This window comes from Hemicordylus capensis, chromosome 8 (assembly GCF_027244095.1).
Source record: "Hemicordylus capensis ecotype Gifberg chromosome 8, rHemCap1.1.pri, whole genome shotgun sequence".
Lineage (NCBI taxonomy): Eukaryota > Metazoa > Chordata > Lepidosauria > Squamata > Cordylidae > Hemicordylus > Hemicordylus capensis.
The window spans coordinates 20,495,196-20,522,491 of NC_069664.1; the positions used below are offsets into that span (position 1 = coordinate 20,495,196).

The following is a 27,296-nucleotide window of genomic DNA, read 5'->3' on the forward strand; positions in this document are numbered from 1 at the left end:
CCTATTGTATGTTGGCAGTTCCCTCTTTCCCCCATGGGTAAAATGAGTGCTTAGTCAATTTGCCGCTATAGCTGCCTCCGCTCTCTCTAATCATAGCTCTGGACTTGGATTTCCACCAAGGAAACCCGACCATGTGAATCAAGTCCAGAACATTCAATGGAGCCTTCCCAGCTCCATGCTGGCCACCTGCTGAATGTGTCCATCGCCATGTACTCTTCTTGTGCCATCTGGGATTTGAGTTGTTTTTTATTTGGCCCCATTGTTTCCTCTTCTGTGTTGCAACCAAGAGAACCTCTCTCTTGGAAATCGTCCTGGACATCCAGATATTGTTACTGTTCTGCTTTGTTTGCTGCCACTGAAAAAGCAAGTCAAGCCTGTATCTTCACCATGTTCTCCCTTCCCACCCAACTGGGTGTGGGGACACCCACAATTGTTTTTAGTAACTAGCATTAATAGCATCTGAGGTGAAAGGAGCTTGACTTTGGGAAGAATCTCTGAACATGTCTTATTTAGACACCATGTTCTTAGTAAATCGCCCTTTTGATGAAAATGGGTTAATGCCATCTGCTTGCCACATGTGCCCCCATGCAATTACCCAGGACCGTCAGTTTTTACAGATCTTCTGCAAACTCCTCCACTTGACTTTGACTGTATGTGAACAGTGTCCATCAGTATGGTACACCCAGTGGTGTATGCTGCTCCATTTTGTACATTATGCTGCTCCATTTTGTACATCCTTATTAAACCTGGGCACATTTAGATCCAACAATAGAGACCCTAATGAACAGTTGGCTGTTCCAAGCACTTGGAATGCAAATCACACCCATATGAATAAACTTATTCATTAGCTTGCCCATGGTAACTCCTTGTAATGAGGAATATGGCACAATATTAAGTGATGTGAGGAATGAGAGTTATAATAGCAATAGCCCTCAGCAGGGCTAACGGGTCCTCATGTGGAAAGGAGGCTGGATTTCCCATGACTGTGATTGGCTTCCCTGCAGTTCCCTCCTTTGGCCAAAGCTGGATAGTGGAGAACAGACTGAATCCCTATCTGACATCCTTCAAGTCCCTACCTGACATCTTGCACAACTTTGGCCCTCTGTCTGTTTTTAGACTACAACTCCCATCATTGCCAGCCACTATCACTGATAGTAAGAGGTTATGGGAATTGTAGTCCAACATCTGCAGAAGGGCCAAAGTTGTACAGCCCTGCCATAGAGGCTGTAGTTGACAGTTATCAAGGACACAGATGGAATTGTTTAGACCAGTGGTTCCCAATCGGAGGGAGGGGCTCCAGATGTTGCTGAACTACAACTCCCAGCATCCCCAACCCCAATAAATGGTATCTGGGGCTGATGGGAGTTGTAGTTCAGCAACATCTGAAGGCCCCCAGGTTGGGAACCACTGGTTTAGACCATGTTTTCTCTGACAAAAACATGCGAATAATGATAAGACGTGTAATAATAATCTAATGATGGTCAGCATGCGTTTCTTTTTCATTCCAGAGATAAAAACGACTGTGGTATACCCAGCCACAGAGAAACATCTTCAGAAATACTTGCGTCAAGAAGTCTATCTCATCCGGGAGACTGGGGAGGATTACAAGAACATTACTTTGCCTTTTATCCAGTCTCAGAGCTTCAGCATTCAGGTACAGAATGCAACTCCTCCGTATGACTATGTCCCAGGACAGTCAGTGGCTGGGCTCCAAAGAGCTACTTTAGATGCACCCAAGGCCAGTGGAATTTCTTTGACTTGTCCCTTTGAACAGCAAGCCCCAATGACATATCACAAACTGCTTAGGAAGCTCCTCTGTGTTTCAGAAGTCTGATTGTGGCATTGGAGGTGGGGGGCAGGCACTTTTGTTTGAGAAAGTCCAAGCCTCACTTGGGTGTACAGAGTTAGTCACGCAGCCCATTGGATCTAGATCAAGGCCGTTTCAGGGACATCTAACCAGTTTTAGGAGACAGGCTTTTGTGACTCGGTCTTTTAGGCAGGCTTTTGTGACTCAGTCTCTGAAAGGAATAATTATGAGCACGTACAAGATTTAGCAATTAGTTTGGCTTTTTGTCGGATGTAATTTCATCAGGCTTTTGGTGGCATTCGACTCTGTTGCAAGATTTTCCGGGTGCTTTTCTCTGCTTGGATTGTAAGGCTTCTGGACAGAGACCCTGTCACCTCTGTGCCATGGTTGAGACACATGGATGAAGACTAAATGTGAAATAGCTGGTTTTTAAATATTTATTTAGGACTGCAACCTTTAACTGAGTGGCCAAACCAATTAATATCTTTGAAGCCCTTTTAAATTTCACTGAAAAGGCATACCTGATCAACTGGCCAGTACATCTTTATTTATTTAATTTGGTCTTTAAATTAATTATTTTGGTTATAGGCTCCATTTTAGAAGAGAAATTCCCCTTCACTGACACATTGGGAAAGAATACCTCTTCTAAGATAGTACCTGCTGTGAAATATGCATAACATACACATAAAATATTCCCTGCCCCCTCAAAACTATTCTTTTAGTCGCATGCACAACATGTATGCAGATTTAATCAGTTAATTGACTGGTTAAAATGCATTTGAGTCATCCAGGGGGTCTCCAACTTGGGTCCCAACTGTTGTCGGACTCTAGTTCCCATTGTCCCCAGCCTCAATGGCATCCAGCCATTTTCTAAAATTGGTTACAGAATTATGAATGGGTTAGGGTTGCTGTATCCAAGCTTCCCAAATCTGGGTGGCTAATCTGCATATTATGCAAGTTATTTGGCAACTAATTTGCATTTTATTCATTCATTCATTCATTCGGCAGATTTGTATACTTTCCTCCCCTGTGATTGGATCCGGACTAAAATCCCATTTGAAATCCATGTAAATCCAGGTGGAGTTTAGCAGCTGGGTGGAGGAGCCAAAATCTGGAAGCTACCCTAAATTCCAGGGGACATGACAACCCTAGGCGGGGCAGAGAGCAGTTTTTCTCCTTTTCTTTCAGCACTAGAACCAGGGGTCATCCCCTGAAACTGATTGCCAGGAAAGTTAGGACCTATAAAACAAAGTACTTTTTTTCACACAGAGCATAGTTATGGGAGACTCTGCCATGGGATATGGTGGTGGTCAGCAGTTTGGATGGCTTTAATTGGGACAGACACATTCATGGAGGACAGGCCTATCAATGGCTACTAGTCTGGAAGACTAGCCTGGGGGTAGCCTATACTACCCCCAGGCTCAGCAGCAGTTGCAAGGGAGCAGCAGAGGTAGAGGCACAACATGCCTTCATCTCCGGCTTGTGGGCTTCCCAGAAGCCTCTGGTAGGCCACTGTGGGAAACCGGATGTGGGACTAGGGCCGGATCCAGCAAGACTCTTCTTATATTCTTTTATGGTGTTATGGATTAACCAACCAAGCTTTCTTTAATCTGATGGCAGCCCTTTTACTGGTTCAAGTCACACCATCAATGACTGTACATGGCACGTGACATAAGCAAAACACCAGTTCCTACCCTGAGGTGCTTACAATCGAAAATTTAGACAATGGGATTGGAGAGATGAAGGCAGAGGCAAGGAGAATGAGGGCTGCATGTGAACAGAGATAGCGGCATGGACTGAGGTGTCATTTCAGTTGGCAAGTAGAACTAAAGGGATAAGTAAAAGGGTTAAGTTTAAAGAGTTCCAAGGAAGGAGAGTTGTGATTGTCAGGAGGCAGTGGCCCAGTCCACATGTGATGTTAGTCTGTGGCGTAGTGCTGTGTGAACTAAGGGAGCCATGGATTTGTGGGCTTATCCCTCTCCCTCTTTCTGACACAAGAAGAGGAGAGTGAGGAGAGGAGAGGTGGTCTTGTGGTAGCAAGCATGACTTGTCCCCTTAGCTAAGCAGGGTCTGCCCTGGTTGCATCTGAATGGGAGACTAGAAGTGTGAGCTCTGTAAGATATTTCCCTCAGGGGATGGAGCCACTCTGGGAAGAGCAGAAGGTTTCAAGTTCCCTCTCTGGCTTCTCCAAGATCAGTCTGAGAGAGACTCTTGTCTGCAACCTTGGAGAAGCCGCTGCCAGTCTGTGAAGACAATACTGAACTAGATAGACCAGTGGTCTGACTCAGTATGTGTGGCAGCTTCCTACGTTCCTAGAGTGAAACCGTCTCCCATCACTTTTAGAATATACTGCTGTTCTCTGCTTATGTACAAATGTGGGGAATGTGATTTGTTCCTTGGAGCAAGCTTGGATATTCTTGGCACAAACGAGGCTATCAAACTATGGTGGTTTAAACCATATTTGGTTAACATATTGCATATCCCTGCATCCGTATGTATTGCAGAACTGTGATATGTGTTGAAGTGAAAGCAAAAGCTTGAATTCTCCTTACTCTGGCAAGAGAGGGGGAGAAGGGAGTGGGAGCGTGTGACTCCCATGGACCGGTTCATGTAGCATTGTTGGACTATGGTTTAGTCCAATGCTACAGTTATATCTGAACTGTACCAGTGAGTTGCAGTTATATCTGAACTGTACCAGTGAGTTGCAGAGAAGCAGGACAGTCAGAGAGAAAGGACAGAGCTATGAAATTTAAGAAGGAGCCCAAGGTTGAGCCAAAAGGAACATATTGGCACCGTGGAGATAAAAAGAGCACAAATAAAGAGGAAAAACTAGTAGAGGGGTCAAAGAGAGAAGAGATATCCAGTGTGGCCCAGTGGACAGAGTTCTCTAGGGCTGTCCTTTTTTCTGAGACAAGGAAGTGTGGCTGTTTTTTAGTTCTTCGCCCTGGTGAATTGCTGCTCTCTTTCCTTGCCTCTTTTTCAGTCTAAAAGCACACATTGGAGTTTTAGAGGGACAAGGAAGATGATTCTCTAGGGAGCGCTGCTTGCTGATTGCATGAAGTGGAATGTAATTACTTCGGAAATACCACCCCGCTCTGGCTTTATAATTAATTAGTTAATATTTGTGCAGAGCTTTGATGGAGAAAGGTACACTTTTTGGATAATGATGATGAGAATGATTTGATCCAGCATAGCAAGTATCACAGAACAGAAATCAAGCCTCACTCCTAGCTGCTGTAGTGCTGCGTTTGGCTAATTGCAGCCGCCTCAGAGGTTCTCCCCCTCCCACTCTTTTGTAACTCTAGCCCTGGAGATGCCTTTGAAGGGCCTTTCCAAAAAGATCTTTTTGTTAGCACAATAAGTGTGCAATTCATACTCATTTGTTGCAGGGATCCAGACGTTTTCTTTCAAATAGAACTTCCCTTGTGAAGATAATGTGTTTTCTCAGCATGTAGACTGCAATATTTTGTCATTAGGAAAATGCTATTCCCCGCTGCCTGCTACACACATCCACACACAGACAGTGTGAATGTGGAATATGTTTGCATGGGTATAATGAGCACTTACTGGATTTTGCCCATGACGTCACTGTCACTGACCAACAGAACTGACACCGTCTCCCCATCCATGCTCATTAAAGAACCAAAAATAAATTAATCTTTAGAAGCTGTGTTCCCTTGCTATAGATGGAGAATATTCACCTTACCTTTTAACAAAAAAAACAAAGAGAAGGCAAACAGCCACAATGATAATTTATTCTCTAACAACAACAACAAATATTTATATATCGCTTTTCAACAAAAGTTTCCAAAGCGGTTTACATAAATAAATAAAATAAAATAAAATAAAATAAAATAAAATAAAATAAATAAATAAATAAGATGGACTCCTGTCCTTGAAGGGCTTACAATCTAAAAAGAAACATAAGATAGACACCAGCAACAGTCACTGGAAGTACTGTGCTGGGAGTGGATAGGGCCAGTAACTCTCCTGCTCTTAAATAAAGAGAATCACCACATTAAAAAAGGTTCTTCTGACTGAAACAGATTTCAGTGGATGAAGCAGCTGGAGAAAAAGCACATCTTTTACTGGACTTATATCAGCTGATGAAACTTCTGAGCAACCCAGAATTCTCATTTGGGCAAAACCTCACATTTGCTCTGCAGTGCAGTTATTATAAGAGAATATCAGGGCTTCAGTGGAAGCCTACACAATTCTGGCATGAGCTTTGTGTTTGCTACACTGCTGCACACCACAGCTAAACATGTGGTACTCATTGTTGTGATGTTTGTCTAATTATTCCCAGCTGCAGAAGGCTGACTTTTTTGCATCTGGAGAGGGAGTTTGCTTTGTAGGCTCCAAATGTGCCCTCCAATGCTGTGTCCATTATTATTACTTTTTTAATTCTCCTCCAAGCATGAGCAGTCCCCACCAGTGATAATGCACAACAGTCTTCTGTTAGCTCACAGCGAGGAGAATGGTGTTTGCAACTGGAAATGAAATCAGCTTGCTTCAGTATTGGACTTGATGCTGTTCTTAAGGCCCATTGCTCTCGTTGCAATTTTAGGTCTTGTGAGTGGTGTGTGTGTGCTTCTGATTAACAGGAACGTGCAAAAATGTTTCACACACTGCAGCCTTAGTCACAGGGGCAATTTGTGCGAGAATTGCTGTGACTGAAAACCATGACGTGGCTTCATTTGGCCAAGCATAAGTGGCATTTGTCATCTCCCTCTGTGCATAACTAACATAAAAATCTATGTTCTATTGCAAGCTGAAGGCCCACAGAGGACTAGAATCTAGGTCTCTAGAACTTTCTGGGGAAAGAAATCTTTTTTAAAACGTTAGCAGCTAGTTCTGCTATCCAGGCAATGAGACATTTTTAAAATGATGGGGATACCCATTGTCGCTATTCACCCCAGCGTAGCATCCCTCTCAGTGGCTGTTGCTGGTGTCAAACACAGATTGGCAAACCTCTAACTTTTCTACTGCTAATTGGTAGAAATGGGCACAGTTTGAGCTTAACTCTCAGCTCTTCCCAAAGCTGCTGTTTTTCTCCTACAACCCCAGTTGTATTTTATGAGTTGCTTTTGAGACTCCAGTCAAAAAAGGAGATACCATAATATCTCTTTTAAAAAATCACTTATAATAACAATTCCATTCATTCATTCATTCATTCATTCATTCGATTTCTATACCACCCTTCCAAAAATGGCTCAGGGCTTTTTTGTTTGAGATTTTGTGTCATTGTCCTCAACGTGAGAAATGGCACTTAGGGTTTCCCAGACCCATATTTGCCAGTGAAATGGGAGTTCACCCCCCAATCATCCCCCAATCAGTCACACACGATCACAAACAACAAAGCAAGTTTAGCTTATTACTCCTCTGAGAACAGGTAATCCCACCATATGCCTGTGCTGGGAGAAAGTGAATGGACCTGCTGCATCTGATGCAGACACGTGACAAAATGACCAACCCACAGTGGAGGTGGAATTGAACAAAGCCATTCCAGAGCCAAGACTCATTCGGAGAACCGGAGGCAGGCTCCTCTGTGGATGGGCAATTTGACCTCACAGGATTGTTGAAGTATATGATTAGTTTGCTTCTGGCAGTATATTAGTGAGCCTTGGCATCTGGTTTGGAAATGACTGATCTAAAAGTCCCTTGTGATTATTATTGCTCAGCTGTGTTAGTTTCTGTAGCAGCCAAGGATGAGGGGGAATCCCATAAAGGCCTTGCAATCTATTTTATTTCACAAATTGCCTTTGCCCCCACCCTTCATTCAACACTGCCAAGCAGCTCTTCTTTGGCAAAGTCAACTTCAAGGATAATTCTTCACACTCTCTTTTTCAGGAATTTTGCAAACCTTACATAGGAACATAGGAAGCTGCCAAATACAGACCATTGGTCTATCAAGCTCAGTACTGCTTTCACAAACTGGCAGAAGCTTCTCCAAGGTTGCAGGCAGGAGTCTTTCTCTCAGCCCTATCTTGGAGATGCTGCCAGGGAGGGAACTTGGAACCTAGATGCTCTTCCCAGAGCGGTTCCATCCCCTGAGGGGGAGATCTGCCAGTGCTCACACTTCTAGTCTCCCATTCAGATGCAACCAGGGCAGACCCTGCTTAGGTAAGGGGACAAGCCATGCTTGCTACCACAAGACCAGCTCTCCTCCACCACAAGACCAGCTCTCCTCCTCCTCTAAACCTTCTTTTCAGATGCAGACCAACTAAGAATCTATTAAGCTATGTGCTCTGCTTTCAGAAATGGCAGAAACGTAATACTTTGGGGGAGAGATAAATACATCCATAATTGGGAGGGCAGCAGTGAGAACAATTCCCTCTTGCCCCTTTAGTGATCAGTCGAGCTTCAGACACATGACATCTGATTGTCTTATGGTTAATTAACTATACATCTTATTAGGTATGAAATCCTTGTCTTTTTTGTAAATCTAAATGCAGTTTTTATGATCTAGGACCTAGAATGAAGTTTCCACTTTAAGGGAGCAAAACAAAATAAAAATCTTTTACCGCCTAAACCAGAGAGATGCACTTTTTCATGTTGATGTACAGTGTATTTTTTACAAGTAATTCATTTATCTCTTTAGTGGGTTTACAATATCCTGGAAAAGAAGGCTGAGGCTGACCGAATAATCTATGAAAACCCGGATCCTGCTAATGGCTTTGTTCTCATTCCTGATTTTAAATGGAATCAAAAACAGGTCAGTAAGATCATCCTTTGTTCTTCAATGAGATTGTTGGCAGGGGCAATACCAGGATATGGGTGCTTTCCCCTTCACAGCTTTGAAAGGAATTTTTACAGCATCTTGATCTCATCCTTTGCTTTCCAATAAAGTACTAGAGTAAATGGCACAGGTCTTCAGGTTATCTATCTTCTCCCTACATGTCCAGTTACAGGTTCCAGTTTTATCGGAATATCCAGATTTTTTTTTAATATTCCTCCACTTTCTTTGTTTTGTCTCTCCTTTGCCTTCTGGAGAAATACCGGGAGTGTCTCTTTTGAAAGACACAAATCTTGATGGCTATGGGCTACCTCCAGGTTTAGATGCAGGATGCCTCCAAATACCAATTGCAGGGGAGGGACGGCAGGAGAAGGGGAATACTTTCATTTCCTGGTTGTGTGCTTCCCCAAACCATCTAGTAGACCACTGTGGGAAACAGGATGCTGGACTAGATAGGCCTTGGGCCTGATCCATCAGGGCTCTTCTTATGTTATTAAATATTAAATATTGTTAGAGCTAGAGTTGTCAGTTACTGTAGTGCACATGGGCACTCGTGTGTACACATGAACACCAAGGCGCCATCTAGCCATCTGCCCACTATTCCACATACTGCTGCTGGTATAAATGCATTATAGGACAATTATGGGGATTTCTGCCCCCAAGAATAATTGTTTTCCTCCCCTTTGGTTAGTTTAAGCAAAACAACAAAACTCCCTCTCTGCAAGACAGACCATTATAGAGTAAATCAATACCCATACAATAGATAGAGTAGAGCTTTCCACAATGGGTAATGGGAAGTATGTGTGTGTGTGTGGCGGGGATGTTTTTTGTTGTGAGAATAGGAGTCATACAAGGTCAAACGTGTCCCTGTTTTCTGCTATGAAATGCTGGAGGGTGTACACTTTTGTGTCAGTCTTGTGTGCCCCACCCTGCAGTCTCTTGGGACTCTACATGAGCTTTGGCTTGAAACTCCTTGTTACCCTGCCCTCTTTCACAATACTACTACTGTCTCTGTAAAACGGGACATCTGAAACTGGCTTTTACTATTACAGCTGCCTATTTATTTTCAAACGCTTGTTCGTAGAGTGCAGCGTACAAACGGTCCCAGATGTGTTGCTTTCCCTCTTCATGCTGAAACGTAGGCAGCTTCAAGGATGAGAACGACTGACAGTTGTTAAGATCGGTATCAGTCGAGATCTCTGTTTTACGCTTCCTGCAGCAGGACTCAAAACAGCAAAATGGGCTGGAAGCCAAAGTACTCTTGTGTTCGTCTTTGACCAACTTCTTTTGATGTTTGGTTTTGTAACACCTCATTTTCATAAGCTGCAAGCTTGGCTAGAAATTGTTCCGCTGGCGTTCCCTTTAATTAACCAGACATATCTTTCCCCCCGGAAAACCGGAGAGCTAGTCGCTTTATAAATTTAGTGTGTCTGTATACTACCAAAACATATATTTTGACCTGACTGCTGCTCTCTAAGCACCTGCACAAGACAGGAATCATCAGCTGTCTATTTCCAAGCCAGTATTACAAAGAACTGGTCATAACTGGGCTCTGCCCTCAACTAAGAAATAGTCTCTCTATCAGTCAAATCTACTTTCTTTCCTATTGTGAACTAGCAAGCAGTCATCAGCTTGCCTCCTACAGACCAATGAAATCCCCTCCTGCTCTAAGTCCCCCCTTCCCCGTTGCATTCCCTTTGATTCTGCTCAGCGCAGGGGTTCTCAAACTTGGGTCCCCACTGATGTTGTTGGACTTCATCATGGCCTCGCCTTGGTGGCTGGGGATTATGGGAATTGATGTCCAACAACGTCTGGGGACCCAATTTTGGGAAATCCCTAAGAACGTCACTCATACACTGAATGAGACTAGGGTAGGATGCTAAGAGGTGTTCTTGGTGGCTGCTCCCCATCTTTTAATCTTCCTCTCACTGGCCCAGTGTTCTTCATTGTAAGGCCTGTGGGTCCATGGAACTGTTGTTTCCCTCTAATCTTTTTCATCTGTGTGCCGATGAGTTTTGTTCCGGGCAGAAGCATCAAGGCAATGTGCGTGCGTATGTGCATTCCAAGAGAGACCTTCCTGATTCCACCTGAGCAGGTTCTAAATTTACTGAGCAGACATAAAAAAACCTTGAGAGCGTGCACATGTGTGCATGCCTTAAAGGGAACACTGGTCCATGGCAGCCCTTATTAACCCTAAGTATGGCCCCTGGATTAATTGTTTATTGGGCCTGTGTGAAGCTTTGGCTGAATCCGAATACTCTGTGCAGTCCGCCTGGCATCGTGCAGAAGTGACTGTTACCACCGTTCAGTGCTGTAGTTTGCCCAGCACCAGTGGGACTCAAGCCCCTGCACCATCTTGGAAGGCGTGCACGGAGTACTGGCTACTGCAGCCCTTCCCAGTACTTTCCCCACACAGCTCTTATGGGAGGGCTCCATCTCTCTCAAAGTTCCCTCCCAGCACTGAGAAAAGGACAGCACGATGCGGAGGTCAGTCCGGTGGGAAACGGCTCCCACACTGAAGGTTTTTTGCCCAAGTGGACCTGCTTGAAAAGTCATGAAGATCTTTGCTCTAACTATTTCCCACAAGCAGCTGCTGATGCTATTAGTTGTTCTTCAAAAGCTTTTTGTGGGGTGAGGGCAGACCGGAGTAGATTAAATGTGGTCTGTATTTTGAATACATCTAGGTTTGTGTATTTTAGCGTGCTTACTGTCTGCTTGGACAGAACAGAAGTCCACAAAAATAAGTAGTCCAGAGGTTAAAGTACCATGCTGTTTCCTGTCAGATTTCAACACTGACAGGGCGGCGGTCTTCCTTGTGTCCAGCGCACAAGATGCATTAAATGACAGCATTTTTTCAAAATAGTGCTAGTATCGTTAGTCCTTTTTGTTTTGTTTTAGTTAGATCTGTTCAAAAACCAATCAAAAAGAGTTGATTCTCTTTGATCTGTTTCTGCCCATCACCCAGCCTGTGATGCCAACATTTTCTGCCAAGCACCTATGCAGAAGCTAAATTGACGTGACCCAGCTTAGAAGTAACTAAAACAAAACAAAAGGAAGGCCGCCGCCCTGTCAGTGTTAAAATCCGACAGGAAATAGCATGGGCGGGGGGGGGGTTGACTTTAAATACAGTAAGTAACATTTCAGCAGTATCTCTTTAAGCCAGGGGTTCTCAGCCTTGGGTCCCCAGATGATGTTGGACTGCAACTCCCATCATCTCCAGCCACAGTGGCCATTGTGGTTGAGATTGATGGAAACTGTAGTCCAACAACATCTGCAAACCCAACGTCGAGAACCCCTGCATTAAGCCACATAGCTACCATCAGGCCGAATAGGGCAGCTGATCTCAGTGCCACTAAAGACCAAGAAATAGGCAGTCATTTAATTCTGAACTGTTGTTGTTGTTGTTGTTGTTAATGGTGGGAATAGGAGGTAGGCACCAAATTAGATTATCTGCCCTTCTAGTCAGTTCTGAGCTCCTTTGCTTGAGTTTTGTGAATTCTACATCGCAACATATCCTCTTTCTCCCTCACCCCCACAGCCTTGGGCCACTAAATCAAATTACAGGAGGTTACTTGGTCTCCCAGTAGGACCTGAAAAGCAAATCTTGAGTTAGGTTTTCAAAACATACTCCACAGGGGGCCTTTTTTCCTCCTCCTTCCCCGGGTGGCAGTTTAATTAGAAAGACAGGGCCTTTAATTATGGCCAACCTTTCATTATTGCAGGCTGACAGAGGCGAGCCAGGACTCCTGGTACATATATGCATGTCAACAGTCTGAAAGGCTTCAGAGGGCCAGTGACCTCAATAAGAAGAGAGGAAAGGTGGAGCTGATGTTGTGCAAACTGTCAAGCGATCTGCTCAAGCTGTTTAGTGAGGGGATTGTTTGCTAAATAAAGCAACAGATGTGGCTGGAGGCTGTGTGCTGAGGTGGGGTCCTCCACACACAAGCCCCGCTAAGGGATTAATCGACACCATCCAGAGTATATCTTGCATCACAAGAAGAGAGCCTATGCAAGCAAGGTGCCTGAAAGATCAGTGTGTCCAGTTCTGCTGATTTCTTCCACCACAGGGACTCGTGGGTCAGTCTCTGAACTAGAGTATAAAATGTCTGGATTCAAGCCTATAGCATATTCAGAACCTGGAACCCAAGAGATGTGAAGTGAGATTCACTGTGACACTCGGGCCAAAGTAAGGAACAGCTTATACTCAGGGTGGTGTGTATGTCAAGCAGAAAGAAGCCCTTGGGGGACAGGGATCCATCTTATTTGTTTGTTATTTCTCTGTGTAAACCACCCTGAGCCATTTTTGGAAGAGCAGTATAGAAATCGAACACATAAGAACAACAACAATAATAAATAAACATCTGTCAGAAAATGAACAAATGAAAATGAACGGAAGGAAGCAGTGAAGGAAGAGAAATTCCACACTCAGTTCTGCGATCTGTATAAATTATGCAGGCACTGAAAGCTTGTCCCTGAACTCTGGATAAGCTCTGGAAAGCATTTTCTGCTACTCTGGAAAGTCTGTTCAGCTACCCCTAACTCTGGAGAATTCAGCAGGCATTGCCCATCCAAGGCTGGTTCAGATGTAATGCCAACATGTAGTTTGACACTACAAGAACATAGTATGCCCTCAAGGAGTGTTGGGCTCATGTGCTTCCTCCTCCTCCTCTCACATGGTTGATTTCCCCATAGTTTGGCATTTCATTTCAAGCAGATTCATTCAGATTCAGATTCTTATTCAAATGGAATGGTTTACACTTTCCCTGAAAATTAGGATTGGAAACTATGGTTTGATTCAGGTTTCCAGGCCTGGGTTTCCAGGGCAATTGCAAACCTATATACCAGTTTAGGTCAGGAGCACAGAGAAAAAATGGGAATACGACTAAATGTAAAGAAGACTAAACTAATGACAATGGGTACAGCAACCAGCCTCAGACTCGAAAATGAAGACATTGAAGTGGTGGATAGCTTCTTCCTTTTAGGATTGACTATCAACAGTAAAGGGTCCAGCAGTCAAGAGATACGCCACAGACTAGCACTTGGTAGGGTTGCAATGAAGGCCTTGGAAAGGATATTTAGATGCAGTGACGTGTCTACACCTACAAAGATTAGAATCGTTCGGGCAATGGTTTTTCCCATGACACTCTATAGATGCGAAAGCTGGACTTTGAAGAAGCAAGACAGAAAAAGCATTGACGCTTTTGAACTTTGCTGCTGGAGAAGACTTTGGAGGATACCATGGACAGCCAGGAAACAAACCAATGGATCATAGAACAAATCAATCCAGAATTTTCACTTGAGGCACAAAAGACCAGGCTCAAACTATCACACTTAGGATACATTATGCAAAGACCCAGCTCCCTTGAGAAGTCCATAATGCTGGGGGAAATGGAAGGAAAGAGAAGAAGAGGATGACCAGCAGCAAGGTTGATGGACTCGATTACGACAGCAATGAATGCACCACTGAGAGACCTTGAAGGCCAAGTTGAAGACAGATCATCCTGGAGAGAATCTATCTATGTGGTTGCTAAGAGCCAACATCGACTTGATGGCACTCACTAAATCAATCAATCAATCAATCAATCAATGCCAGTTTGGATGACATGGCAAGCCACAGCTAGTCTCGGAGCCAGTGCAATGAGATGGTTAGAATGTTGGACTAGAACTGGGGAGATTCAACTTCAAATTCCTACACTGGCCTACACCACCTGGGAACATAACCTACCTTGCAGGGTTATGAGAATAGAAGGGGGAAAGCACCATGTAATCTCCCCGGAGCTCCTTGGAGGAGTAAGGGCATAATAAATAAAGCAGCCTATAGTAAATAAATTGCCAACTGTGAAAGGGCGGGGGAGTGCACAAGCCTGAGGCTCGTTGAAGGCCTACGCTCATAGAGCCATCTATTTGTCACTGTCAGGGCCGAAAATTGACTGTGTGTGTTTGTGTTTGATTTTTAATGCTGATATTCCTAGAGGCTGAATTCTGTGGTCAACACGTCATTCTGCACGTTTTCTGCACTGCAGTCTACACAGCATTGTGCTAAGGTTGCACCCGGATAGGCTATTTTGAGAAACACAGGAAAAGTCAACCTTTGCAGCAGCTGCTAATTGCCCTTCTTTATGGATTTCATCTGAGCCTCACTGATTTCTCTCTCGCTTGAACTGACCAGTCTGGGCTCCATAAAGATCAGTCTCTTACACTCCTTCAGCTTAGCCACAGGTCCATCGCTCTAATTGCGTGACCAGTTTTTACCCAGGTCCTGTGAAAAGCAGTACGTGGTCAGAGCTACAAATCTCTCTTGGGTTGTTGCCATTTCAAACTTGAAATGGTTGGGAGTATTTTTAGCTCAAAGTCCTTCTGTTAAATCAAGTGCTTGGGCAAGAGGAGAAAAATCCTCTGTTGTCATCTATTTCAAACTGCTGTTTTGGATAGAAATACTTTAGTATTAAAAGGAAAAGATGGATTCAGATGCTCTTAGTCTAGATCAGGTAGGATCTAGACTAAGTTAGCAACAAGTAGCTTTCACTCTCTGTCCCCAAAAGGAGCTCACAATCTGGAAGAAAATGCACAAGAGAGAGAGACACCAGCGACAGCCATCAAAGGGATGCTAGATTGGATTGAATTGCTGGATTGAATTGGGACAGTTGTTATCCCTCTGCTAAATATGAGAGAGCCAGACTTTAAAAGATGCCTCTTTGCCTAGCTAGCACAGTCCTTTTGACAATAAATATATTTCAAATGGCAATTTGCAGAACACTGGCTGGCTTCCAGACAAGCAAAGCATATGTGCAACAACACTGTGTTTATGCCTTGGGGAAGCACAATTTTCATCAATCTTCCTTTTCTTCTGTAGCTGACTGTGACTCCTGAAAATATGTCTCTGAGGGTTGCACAGCCCTTGGGAACATATTTTCAGGAGTCACGGTCGGCTTCAGAGGGAAGGTGGTATCGATGAAAATTGTCCCTACCTTGTAGTGTGTGTGCAGCATTAACTGCACATCACTTTGTTAGTCTGTGTGTCAGTCACTGATTTCCCCCCTCCCCCTCTCTCCTTGACACACAAGAAAGACTCGGGATAGCTATAGGATGACATAATGGACACATTAGTTTTTGAGGCTGCCTTCAGGCTTTCCAGATAATCTGTTATCGATTCTGAGACTGTCAGAAGATTGAATGGAGGTAGCATAAGCCTGTTGGTATCTCAGCAACTACAGAGGAAACATAATAAGATTTCCCGTAACATGCATAACATGCATTATTCCCCTAACCCACTAACTAGCCAATCGATAACAGAATAAATTATGGAAAATAAAGATAAGAAATAATGCATGTTTCCATAATTTCTACACGGTAAATTTGCATATTTTGCTTTTATAAAATATTGACTAGATTGTTGTGGTTATAATAGTGGGCATAAACATCATCCACCTTGTTTAGAGCAGGAGGTTCTTAAGCTTTTTTGCACCTACAAATGCCACAGGTCCTCAGGCATTACCCAGGGACCTTTCCCTTTTATATAGTACTAGTATTGAGGGCAGTTGTTTTTCTGTATAGCATGATCACGTGGTAAAACTGTACTCTGATTAGACCATGTCAGGTTGCAAGGATGTATGCGTGGGAGGGTATCTGCATGTTTGAATGATCCCAACACAAGGGGGGGGGGACCAAAAACAACTTGCATAAAGAAAACTAGCATGGTTAGGTTAGAACTTTCTAACCTAATGATGTAATAAGCTGGATGTAATAATCTGTAATAGGTTTTTGTTGTGATCAGCCACCCCTCCCGCTAAGAGTTAACTGGAAGTGAAACCTGTCCTGACTGACAGGCTGGTGAACTCCAAGGTGCAGCCAATCAGTACACCAGGGGTGTGGGACCTAGAGAGCTGTTGGGAGGAAGAAGGCAGTTCTTTGTTAGAGAAGGACATGTGGCCAGGAAGGATGGCTGCAGGAAGATGAATCCTTGAAAGACAGGAGGGCAGGAAGCTTGAACTCTCCTCTGGAGTTTGGCGAGTTCAATAAAAGGAAGCCTGGGCTTTGACTTTGGGAAGTTTAGTCTAGGGAAAAGTTTGTTTAGTCAGACTGCATTAGAAGTTATATTCCTTTTGTGTGTGTGTGTGTGTGTGTTTTGCATATTCCTAATACAGTTCTATTATAGTTTACCTACAATGTAATTGACCATACAGCTAGGGCGTAGCAAAAAACTCTGTACGCATTTAAGTGTGCTTTTGCATATTCCTACATACCTGTTCTTTGCTACTGGGTAACCAAGATTTTTTAAATGTGCTGCCCCACATCATTCAGGGTGCTTTTGTAAGTTCTTGTAACCTACTGAGTATTTCTATCTGTAACTAAAACCTGAGTAAGCCTCAGACGAAGCAGGCTGTATTTTTTTATGTTGTATTTTGTTGGCTATCTTAAATGGCTAAGCAATAAATAGATCAAATCAAGGGAACCATGGTATAATCCGCATGGCATCTAAACCAGTCCTTTGTGTTCCCTGTACTTGGGAAAGCGCAAATTAACTATTTGTGTCTCACCATGAGAAAATCGCATCACTGTTTGTGTAATCTCTAGTCTATTCTGTATCTGCAGCTAGATGATTTATACCTGATTGCTATTTGCCACTGCCGAGGAATAAAGTCACTGAGGGATCTTACTGCTGAGCATCTGCCTTTGCTGAAGAACATTTTGCAAGAAGGGAAAGTAAGTATCCTCTTCTATTTATTCCATAGTTTTTCTCTGTCCTGTTTCTAGGGTAGCTGAGAACTGATTAGGTTCCTCCTCTTGTTCAGTTGGTTGTTGAATATCAACACACAGAGAGAAAGTAAACATGTGGTTGAAAAGATCCAGACACCCTTCATTAAGTCAGTAATTCAGTTATTACTGTCGGTACTGAGTTATTACTTTTCTTCCAGTTGTACAGAAGTACTTGTTTTTTCCCCTTGGAAACGGCCATTTTTGCCCACTCCCCCAAAACTGTTTCCTTTAATGGGGTTGGTATGCAGAAGTTAGCATGTGGATGGATGCTTTTCATGGTGTGGAGATACATATGATTACTGGCTAATGGTTGCAGATCAAACTCTTGTGAAAGGGGTTGGTTCTAATGTTGGCACCCCATGGCAATGGTCCTGGGCACCGAATGCTTGCAAGCTGACATTTCTGAAAAGCACTACCATCCCTCCCAAACTGTTTCTCTCTCTCACACACAAACACACACACACACACACACACACACACACACACACACATTTTGTAATTTTATTCTAAAGCTCTGTATAAGTGTTGGTTTGTTTTTTTGCTTCTTTTAAAGAATAAACACATTTTCATGTAGACCTTTAAAAATATATATTCATAAAACTATAATTATAATTAATTATAATCACATTGTTTGTATTATAATAAAATAATAATAAAAACCATGTGAAACTCCAGCAATGCTACCTCCTCTCCCCACTCTTCACAGCAGTGCCCTGTCACATCTGAATCGTGCTTCCAAAAATTGCTTTGTGTTTTGATGTTCCGAAAAAGTGATACAGCTCTTTCTCCAGTGCCAGAAAGTTATATTCTTCTCTGGGTTTGGTTTTGTTTTGTTTTGGGTTATCTTTTTGTTATTGTTAAAGTTGTGACCAGCATGATCCTCACAACACACAATGCTCCACCATCTCCAGGCAACACCCTTCCCTTGTATATGTTATGTGGAGACTGGGAGAATCCACTACGGGCACTAGATCAAGGTTAACATAATGGAGGAAATCCTAAGGTGGCTAGTATCTGAAAGGTGGGTTTCACATTAATGTCAATAATGTAAATAAAATGTAAATAAAACATTAGCTGCTCACTTACTGTATTTCTCATGACATTTTGAGGAAATTATCCGTGCCAGTTTCTGAGCAGCCCATTCATGGGCCAGCTTGGGCTGGCAGTCAAGAAGAATTCATGCGTTATCTTCACAATGTAATGCTTTATTTTCAGTATTTCATCCCCGGCAGCTTATGTGCCACGGTGTGGATTTATTGCTTCTCTTGCCCCACCAGTGACACCATCACCTGGTCTTTTGGGGACGATTATTTCCCCCAGTGATGAATTGCTTGTGGCCAAATAGCAATGACAGGATGAAACGTGACTCTCTGGGGAGGGATATTACACAGAGCATTTCAGCATTTGGTGGCGCAGTGCCCAGCAGCTGGCCCCCACATGGCAAAGGAATTGGCATCAAGATCTTGGGCTACAATCCTATTCATACTTACTTGGGCGAAAACCTGATTGAAGTTACTTATGGAGTAAATATGGGTAGAGCTGCATGGATCAGCATTACAAGAACTGTCCCATCACTTCTCACCTGTGATGGACCCTTGGGCCTTATTTATTGATTATATTTACAACCTGCCGACTTCCATGGAGAGGAGAACTGGTCTGGTGATAGCAAGCATGACTTGTCCCCTTAGCTAAGCAGGGTCTGCCCTGGCTGCATATGAATGGGAGACTAGAAGAATGAGCACTGTAGGATATTCCCCTCAGGAGATGGAGCTGCTCTGGGAAGAGCAGAAGCTTTCAAGTTCCCTCCCTGGCAGCATCTCCAAGAGAGGGCTGAGAGAGATTCCTGCCTGCAACCTTGGAGAAGCCGCTGCCAGTCTGTGAAGACAATACTGAGCTAGAGAGACCAATGGTCTGACTCAGTATATGGCAGTTTCGTATGTTTCTATGTTCCATGGTGGAGCTTCATGGACTTCATCAAAGTGGCTGTAGCATATACCTTCCAAACATGCCCCTGGCCCCTTAGGCAGCTGCTGTTATGACGACAATGTGTTATCTAGAAATGAAAGGGTGAGATGAGGGGTAGGAGCACAAGAAGCTGCCTTGTACCCAGTTAGACCACTGGTCCATCTAGCTCAGTGTTGTCCACGCCAGGGCTGCACATGTCCAGCCCTGGTGTGGACAACACTGAGCTCGATGGACCGATGTTGTTGAATTACAACTCTCATCATCCCTGGCATGTCATCAATAGGATCTGCATATTCTTTACACGATTATACTCCAGAAACCTCTTGTAATCTTGATGTGGTTGGCCTACAGCTGTGGGGATGGAGTGGGGTGGTGTTGAGAGGAAGAAAGGAAGCAAGAAGGAGCAGGATGGTGATAAGAGGACTTGAAAGTGTTGTCATCTAACTAAGCAAAGAGACTAACTGAGCAAAGAAGACACCTTTTAAAGTGGTGATTCTCTTATATTTAGCGAGGGGAGAGCAACTGGCCCTATCCAACCCCAGCACAGCATCCCTCCAGTAGCTGTTGTTGGTTTCTACCTTTATGTTTCTTTTCAGATTGTGAGTTTTTGGGGACAGGGAATGATCTTATTTATATCTTATTTATTTTTCTATGTAAACCACTTTGAGAATTTTGTTGAAGAGCGGTATATAAATATTATAATAGTAGCAGGAGTAGTAGTCATTGTCATTGTCACTGTTCCCTCTAAGTCATGCACACGTGTGCGTACTCACAAGTTTTCTGATGCCTGCTCAATTAATTTTAGATCCCGCTCAGATTGAATCAGGAAGGCCTCACTCTGAATGTATTTGCACACACAGTGCCTTGATACTGCCACCCAGAACAAAACTCATTCTGCACAGAGATGAAAAAAATTAGTCTTGTACACAGATTTTTCTCTCCCGCTGCACATTACGATTGTTTCCTGACCCCCAAGTTGTTGATTACTTTACAGAGCATAAAGTTGTCAAGGCTGCTGTTACACATTTGACGGGTGGCGGGGCGGGAGGGGGGGGCACTTCTTCGAAACCCACAGCCCATTTCCTCTTGGCTCTTGAGTTCGCTCGACACACAATCTGAGCTGGAACTGAGCTCTTCAGCCAAATGCATGCTTCACGCCTCCTTCCCAGAACCAAAGTGATCCTTCACGGAGAGTGTGTTTTCAGAATGTGTTGCTTGAGGACTTGCTTCTGCTCACTTCCAAGGGTGTTACTAAGAAGAACCCCAAATGAATCAGAGGCACTTCAAACGGTGCTTTCCATATTAACATATCACTTCCTCCTCTAGCAGGCAGACAGTACGAATACTTAGAATACTTAGCATTTGTATCGTGCTTTTAAGTTTTCAAAGTACTTCACATGCATTGTCTTGTCCCTTACATCAGCCCTCAGTCGTGTTCTCACCAGATTGCAGGGGAGGTGGGTGGGGGGTGGGGAGCTTGTCTAAGGCTACCTGGTGTCATGGACCACCAACAGTATTCTCTGCAGCAGGGATTCCTAGATGTTGTTGACTACAGCTCCCAGCATCTACAGCTGCAATGGCCTTTGGCCGGGGTTTGTAGTTTGGAATCACAGCAGTGACTCCGATGCAGACTCCGAGGAGACAGGACCAGTGCTGGCCCCAGCCCTGGACAATAACATCAAACGAGAGCCTGGAAAGTCCTGGGGCTGGTGCCCCCAGCGGATGTCCTGCTCTCTGAGGCAACGCCCCTGGAATCCAATTCCATTGCAGAGCTGGCTTCTCCACCACCACCACCACACTCTCCGATGTCTGCGTGCCAGCACAGACGACAAGCTTGACAGGAACAGGCATTGCAGAGGAGGAGTGCCAGACTCCCAAGGGCTGCTTCTTGAAGGCTTCAACTCTCTAAGCAAGGAGGGGGAGTTCGGAAGGGGGAGTCTGCTCCATAGGAATATAGGAAGCTGCCTCATACTTAGTCAGACCACTGGATTGTCTACACTGACTGGCAGTGGTTCTCCATGGTTTCAGGTAGGAGTATCTCCCAGCCCTACCTGGAGATGCTGCCAGGGATTGGACCAGGTATCTTCTGTATGCAAATCAGATGCTCTACCACTGAGCTATGGCCTCACTCCCAAGCAATGTTGAGTCAGCTGGTTCCCTGGGACCTCTCCATGGTCCTGTGGATTCGTCTCAGCATCATGGGCCATCCGGTCTGGACACCTAGTTAGTTTAGGGCAGAAGTCATACTAGGCACTCCCAGATTCATAGCTCTGTCAGCCTCGATGCTACACAAGCTCTCACAAATGGCTTTGCGAGAGCACTCTTCCTGTGCAGAGAGAACTGTTCAGGCTCAGGTTCTTGTGCCGCCACAGAAACTTGCTTTGGGGATTGTTGTGGTAGCCTGGGTGAATCAGTCCTTGCTTAGAAAAATGTTGTGTTGAAATCAAGTGGGTTTTACTTCCAAGGAAATGTGGCTCAGCATGCCAATAACAGTGAGAGGAAGCCAAAGCAAGTGGAATGTTTTCCCCTGTTGCTATCCTGAAACACTCAGACTCAAATTGCATCACAGAACACAAGAGATTAAGAAAGAGATTGGGCAAAAGCTTGCCACATTCCCCAAGCAGTGTTGAAGCCCAGTGTGTCTGAAGGGCCCTGGCAAACCCATTGCTGCTGTTCTGTTGCTTTGATTACACTTACTGGTCATGGGAGCCTATAACTTGCCAAGTCCTCTGAAATGATAACGTTGGAATGGCAGCCCAGAGAGGCCGCTGAACGTAGGAAGCTGCCTTATCCTGAATCAGGGTCCATCTAGCTCAGTACTGTCTACCCCAGGCTTGCTCAGCTTCGGCCCTCCTGTAGATGTTGGCTTACAACTCCCATAATCCCTGGCTATTGGCCACAGTGGCTGGGGATTATGGGAGTTGTAGTCCAAAGACAGCTGGGGCCCCCTAAATTGATCAGGTCTGGTCTACACTGACTGGCAGCAGAGGTGCTCCTACCCCTGGACTTTGGGGCCAAAGTCCAGAGCCTCCACACCCCCTGGAGGCCCCCAAATAATCTTTAGTCTGTCCTGGGTGGTGTGGTTTGTGCCCTCAAGAACATGTTAAAAAATGATGCTTAACTTGCAGTGAGGGGGGACCCTCCAAAGGCCTTTAGGTCCAGGCTCCAAAATGACCTAGGTACAGCATTGACTGGCAGCAGCTTCTTCAAGTTTTCAGGCAAAAGTCTGTCCCAACCCTACCTGGAGATGCTGCCACAAATTGAAACTGAGACCTTCTGCATGCAAAGCAGATACTGTTATCACTGAGCTAAAGGAAGCTGCCATGTAGTGAGTCAGTTCCTTGGTCCATCGAGCTCAGGATTGTCTGCTCTGACTGGCAGCGGCTCTCCAAGGCTTTCCCAGCCCTACCTAGAGATGCTGCCAGGGATTGCACCCGAGACCTTCTGCATGCAAAGCAGGCGTTCTGCCACTGAGCTGCGGCCCCTCCTGAGGGAAGCATGCTAGCCATTGCATCTTTCCCTTTGTGTTGATCTGAGACCGAAATAAAGGTGATTGATGGCATCTTTCCCACCTGCACGCCCTGCCACCCGCACTTGAATCCAGTGGTGGTTCTTATTAGGGTTGCTCAAGGGTGAAAAGAGACAGGTTGAACCCCCTTTGTGACGTATCTGTCGTTGGGTGGTTTCACACACAGCTGGTGAGGAGAATGTGCAAAATGGTCCCTGGCCTAAAATCCTCCCTGCACTTTCAAAATTAGCAGGGCAGGAAGAAAGGTGATAGGTTACACTTGATAACCTCCTGCCTTTCTCCCATCATGGGACTCAGAGAAGCACAGGGATGGTCCCAGATGGTGCAGGCATTGTCCAGACCCAGGCCTGCTTCGCCTCAGCAAGGTGGCTGTAGCATGTGCCTTCAGACCTTGCCCTGAGACAAGCCATCTCTCCCCCCTGCTAGTTTCATGTGCCTAAGGTGTGTTTTATATGAGGACAGCATTCATGAGGTTTGCTTTCCCACCCACATTTTGCCTCAAAGGCAGTCCTTAATATCAGCATTCCTTTATAGGTGCTCTTATCTAGGAATAATAGCCCTGCCGCTTTCAGCTTCATTGTTTGTTTATGGGGTCTGCCTCCAAGACTGGAAATTCACATGAGGGAGATTCACGTAGAAAGTGGCCTTTTAATGACCCAAAACTGCCAGGAAGTGTGTGCGGCTGATACTTGTGTTTCTGTGGTCAGAGACTGATAACTCAGGATTTTTAAAAAAACAAACACCTTGAATTCGATTGCATGGGTTCTGTGGGTCACAGCTGCTGCAGGTCTGAATGAGAGCCATTGTTAGAGAGGGGATACCCAATGAAGGCTAGGGACAGTTTCTTGTAGAGAAGCTCGGAAGATGCATTTGCTGCTATTGGCTGGGTCTACTTGGCCACCATATTTGATGCCAGTAAAGGATGATTTGTCTCTAGTTCTCGTGGTATGGTAAAGCTGGCAGGCTGGAGGGGTGGTGGAGGAGGGGAGCTTGGGGGTACAAAGTCAGCAGTCAGTAGCTTGCTTGGATATGATGGGTGGGGTGCAGGGTTTGTCCAGGACTAGAAACTGACTCGGTCAGCAAGATCAATCTGGGGTCAGTTTCTGGAGTGAGGCAGTTATCAATATGGCCTAAGGGTCGGGATCAGTATCTAGAGAAGCAGTTGGGAGCAGAAGGCAAAAGAGCAATGGGGACAAATAGGACGGAGAGGAAGTCAATAAGGCCGTCCTGAGATGCTGGCAGCAAATGGTGCAGAGCTGAGCCCAACCTCTCTGAAGGGCTCCTAGCCATTCCCCCTCCCCAGCCTGGCTTACTTGTCTCCTGGCACCCCTTTTGTTTGCATCTTAAACCCCTAGAACGTTCCTGCAGGGTTGTTAAAGGCATGTTATGCACAGGCATCTTTGATCACCTGGGTTCATTTTTTTAGGCATTTTGTTAATCAGCATACTCCATGGTTACACCTGAATATTAAAAGACATTCTGTGGACCCTTTTATAGGCAGATCTGTGGGAGGGTAGGAGACGCAGCCAGCCCAAGTTTGGGAGCTGCGCATGCTCCCATTTTCCATTCATCTGTGGGTAAAAAGCAAGGGGGGAGGAGGAAGGGATTGTCTGCTCAGGAGCATCTGGGCCGGGGGACTTTTTGTCCTACCTTGTTAAAGAGCTGGGTACAGCTGCTGGGTAGGATGGAGGCCTGCTAAGCGGACAATCATTTCCTTCCCTGCCTACCTTGCTTTTTACTCACAGACGATCAGGAAAAGGGAGCATGAACAGATCCCGGACACGGGTAGGACGTGTCTCCTACCCTAATCATGATTGTGAGAGCAGCCCTACGTTGCACCAACTTGCATTACAAGTGCCCAAAGTGGCACGAATTGCACAGCAGGGATTTGTGGCGGTCCTGCACAGGAGGAGAAGGCCCAGAAACTTGGCAATGCCATCCACCAGATCTTGCCTGCCTGCCTGCACTGCTGCCTGGCCTGCAGCTCTTGGAAGAAGGGCGCGTCTGTGACAAGGCTCATACTCCAGTTCCCGTCCCTGATCGCTTTGACTCGTAGAGCAGCTGCCCTCTAGCTTGTCTGCAACTGGTCTGAAGTGTTAATGGACTCCACCTTTCTTCTAGGAAGCAGTAGTGAAGCGCTTTGGGATTTCTGGGGCTCAGCTGCGGGTCTACCTACATTACCAGCCATCTTACTACCACCTCCACGTACATTTCACCGCCCTGAGCTATGATGCGCCCGGATGCTCCGTGGAGAGGGCCCACCTCCTCTCCGACGTGATCGATCACCTAGAGCTCGACTCCCAGTACTATCAGAAGCGCACCTTGACCTTTGCCCTCCGGGCGGATGAACCCTTGCTGAAGAGATTCCAGGAAGCAGGTCACCTCTGAGCTCTCGAGGACTGCGGGACCAAGTGTATATTCCTTTCATGGGGGTCATTTTGTATTGTGCCCAAGACATTTGGGCCAGGTTAAGTCGGAATACTAAACCGTAGCCTTGTTCTCACAGTTGAAATCTGGGTAGGAAGAGTGCCCAGCCAAGGTAGGGGAGCTGGGTGCGGGAGCCGGGTACACTCCTGATCGGTAGTCATGTGAACTCCAAGGTCAGAGTAGGAAGAGGGGAGAGCGATTGTGTGGGAAGCAGGAGCTGTGTAGGATGGCTTTCCTCCGCCCTTGGTAAAATGCTGGGGATGGAATGTGGGTTGGTGGCACCAGACCGAAAACAGACAGGTGGCACCCAGAAATTCCCTCTAACGGAAAATCCCAGATGTTGATGGCTACAACTCCCAGCATCCTCAGCCAAAGCCCACTGCAGCTGGGATTCTGGGAGCTGCAGTCAACAACAGCTGGAATTCTCTCTTACAGGGAACACTGGGTGGCCCCCGTCCCAGCCAGCAACCACCTCCCCCATGATCACTCTCTCCTCCTCCTCCTCTGATCTTGGAGTTCACATGACCTCTGATCAGGTACACCCAGCTCTCCTTTCCCATCTGGGCACTCCATCTAACTGGATTTTGGTCGTGAGAAGAAGCCTTGTGGTTTACTACTGCATGAATGAGCCTAAGAGAGCTGTGAGTGGACAGGCTTCTCCCTCCTCTCCTCTCCTGTAGGAGGAGAGTGGAAAACATTTTCCCCACTTAAGGACAACCCGCAGTTCTTCGTTGCGAATGGTCTCTGGGAATGGTGGTTCTAGCTGTGAACTAATTGTGCTGGGAGCAAACCACACTACCAAGTCCTCATTTGTCCTTACTCTCAATTCCCCATTACATGCACATTTGAGAAACTCTAGTTTATTACCCAGCTAGAGTGAGAGGAGAGTACACAGTGTGGTGCCCTTGTTCCTCCAGGGATGGGGAACTTTAGTTTGCCATGGAAGTGGAAGCTTTTACTCTCCTCCTCACATATGCAGGAGAGGAGGATAGAGAGCACACACGTCTCCAGCTCTCTTAGGGCCCTTCACGTCGCTCTCGACCACAGTTTAGTGCTCTGTCCAAACTGGGCCTTTTGTTTATGGTTCTGTAAGACTGGGTTTGTATATCCATGCCTTTTGCAGTTGGAGCTCCCCCCCCCTTTTCTGTTAATAAATGGCTGTACGCTGCTGTACTCATTGTTCTGTTTGTTGAGGATGTTTTGGTCTCCTTGGTAGCTGGGCTGGACAGGACGTCTGATTCAGATTCTGGGAAGCTGCAGCCGGTCAGGGCACATAGTACTGGTTTAGATGGACCATTGGTCTGACTCAGTCCAAGGCAATTCTCTCTTTTTAAAATAACAAGTCTATAGCTCAGTGGTACAGCCCATGGTCCTAGTAGCAACATGTCTGGCGGGGCTGAGAAAGACCCTTCTCTGCCAGAAATCCTGGAAAGCTGCTGCCAGCCAGTGTAGATGATACGGCGCTAGATGACCTGATGACCTGACTCAGCAATAGGCAGCTTCATATGTTCAGAAACTTTATTTTTTAACCTGTAACAGTGTTTTTAGCTGCTCTGGTTCAAGTTATATTTGTATTACTCTGCAAAGCTGTGTGTGTGCCACCCCCGTTCTTTTCCCCTTCGTTGACTGGAATGGGGATTGTAGGCCTGTTCAACTTGCAGGCCCCCAGCTGTTTTTGGACTACAACTCCCATAATCCCCAGCCACAGTGGCCAATAACCAGGGATGATGATGATGATGATGATTGATGATGATTTTTACATTTATATCCCGCTCTTCCTCCAAGGAGCCCAGAGCGGTGTACTACATACTTAAGTTTCTCTTCACAACAACCCTGTGAAGTAGCTTAGGCTGAGAGAGAAGTGACTGGCCCAGAGTCACCCAGCAAGTATCATGGCTGAATGGAGATTTGAACTTGGTTCTCCTTGGTCCTAGTCCAGCACTCTAACCACTACACCATGCTGGAGTTGTAGGCCAACATCTGCAGGAGGGCCGAAGTCCTGGAATAGGACTAGGAATAGGTCAAAAAGATTCTTGCTTTACAAAATGTATTTGTATCTCTACTTCTTGGGCAAT

General features: G+C 45.4%; 1 protein-coding gene across 2 annotated transcripts in view; it reads left to right on the plus strand.

Moving 5' to 3' along the window:
* Window positions 1-26,394, plus strand: part of DCPS (decapping enzyme, scavenger) — a 57,393-nt gene extending 30,999 nt beyond the window's left edge. Inside the window, exons 3-6 of one of the 2 annotated variants that reach the window (XM_053270268.1) lie at window positions 1,509-1,654; window positions 8,409-8,522; window positions 17,136-17,246; window positions 24,916-26,394. In XM_053270268.1, the coding sequence (XP_053126243.1) occupies window positions 1,509-1,654; window positions 8,409-8,522; window positions 17,136-17,246; window positions 24,916-25,182 (638 nt within the window). In that variant the 3' untranslated portion in view covers window positions 25,183-26,394. The remainder of the gene's footprint in view (window positions 1-1,508; window positions 1,655-8,408; window positions 8,523-17,135; window positions 17,247-24,915) is intronic. The other variant, XM_053270270.1, reaches the window with a different exon arrangement.
* The last annotated feature ends 902 nt before the right edge of the window (window positions 26,395-27,296 follow it).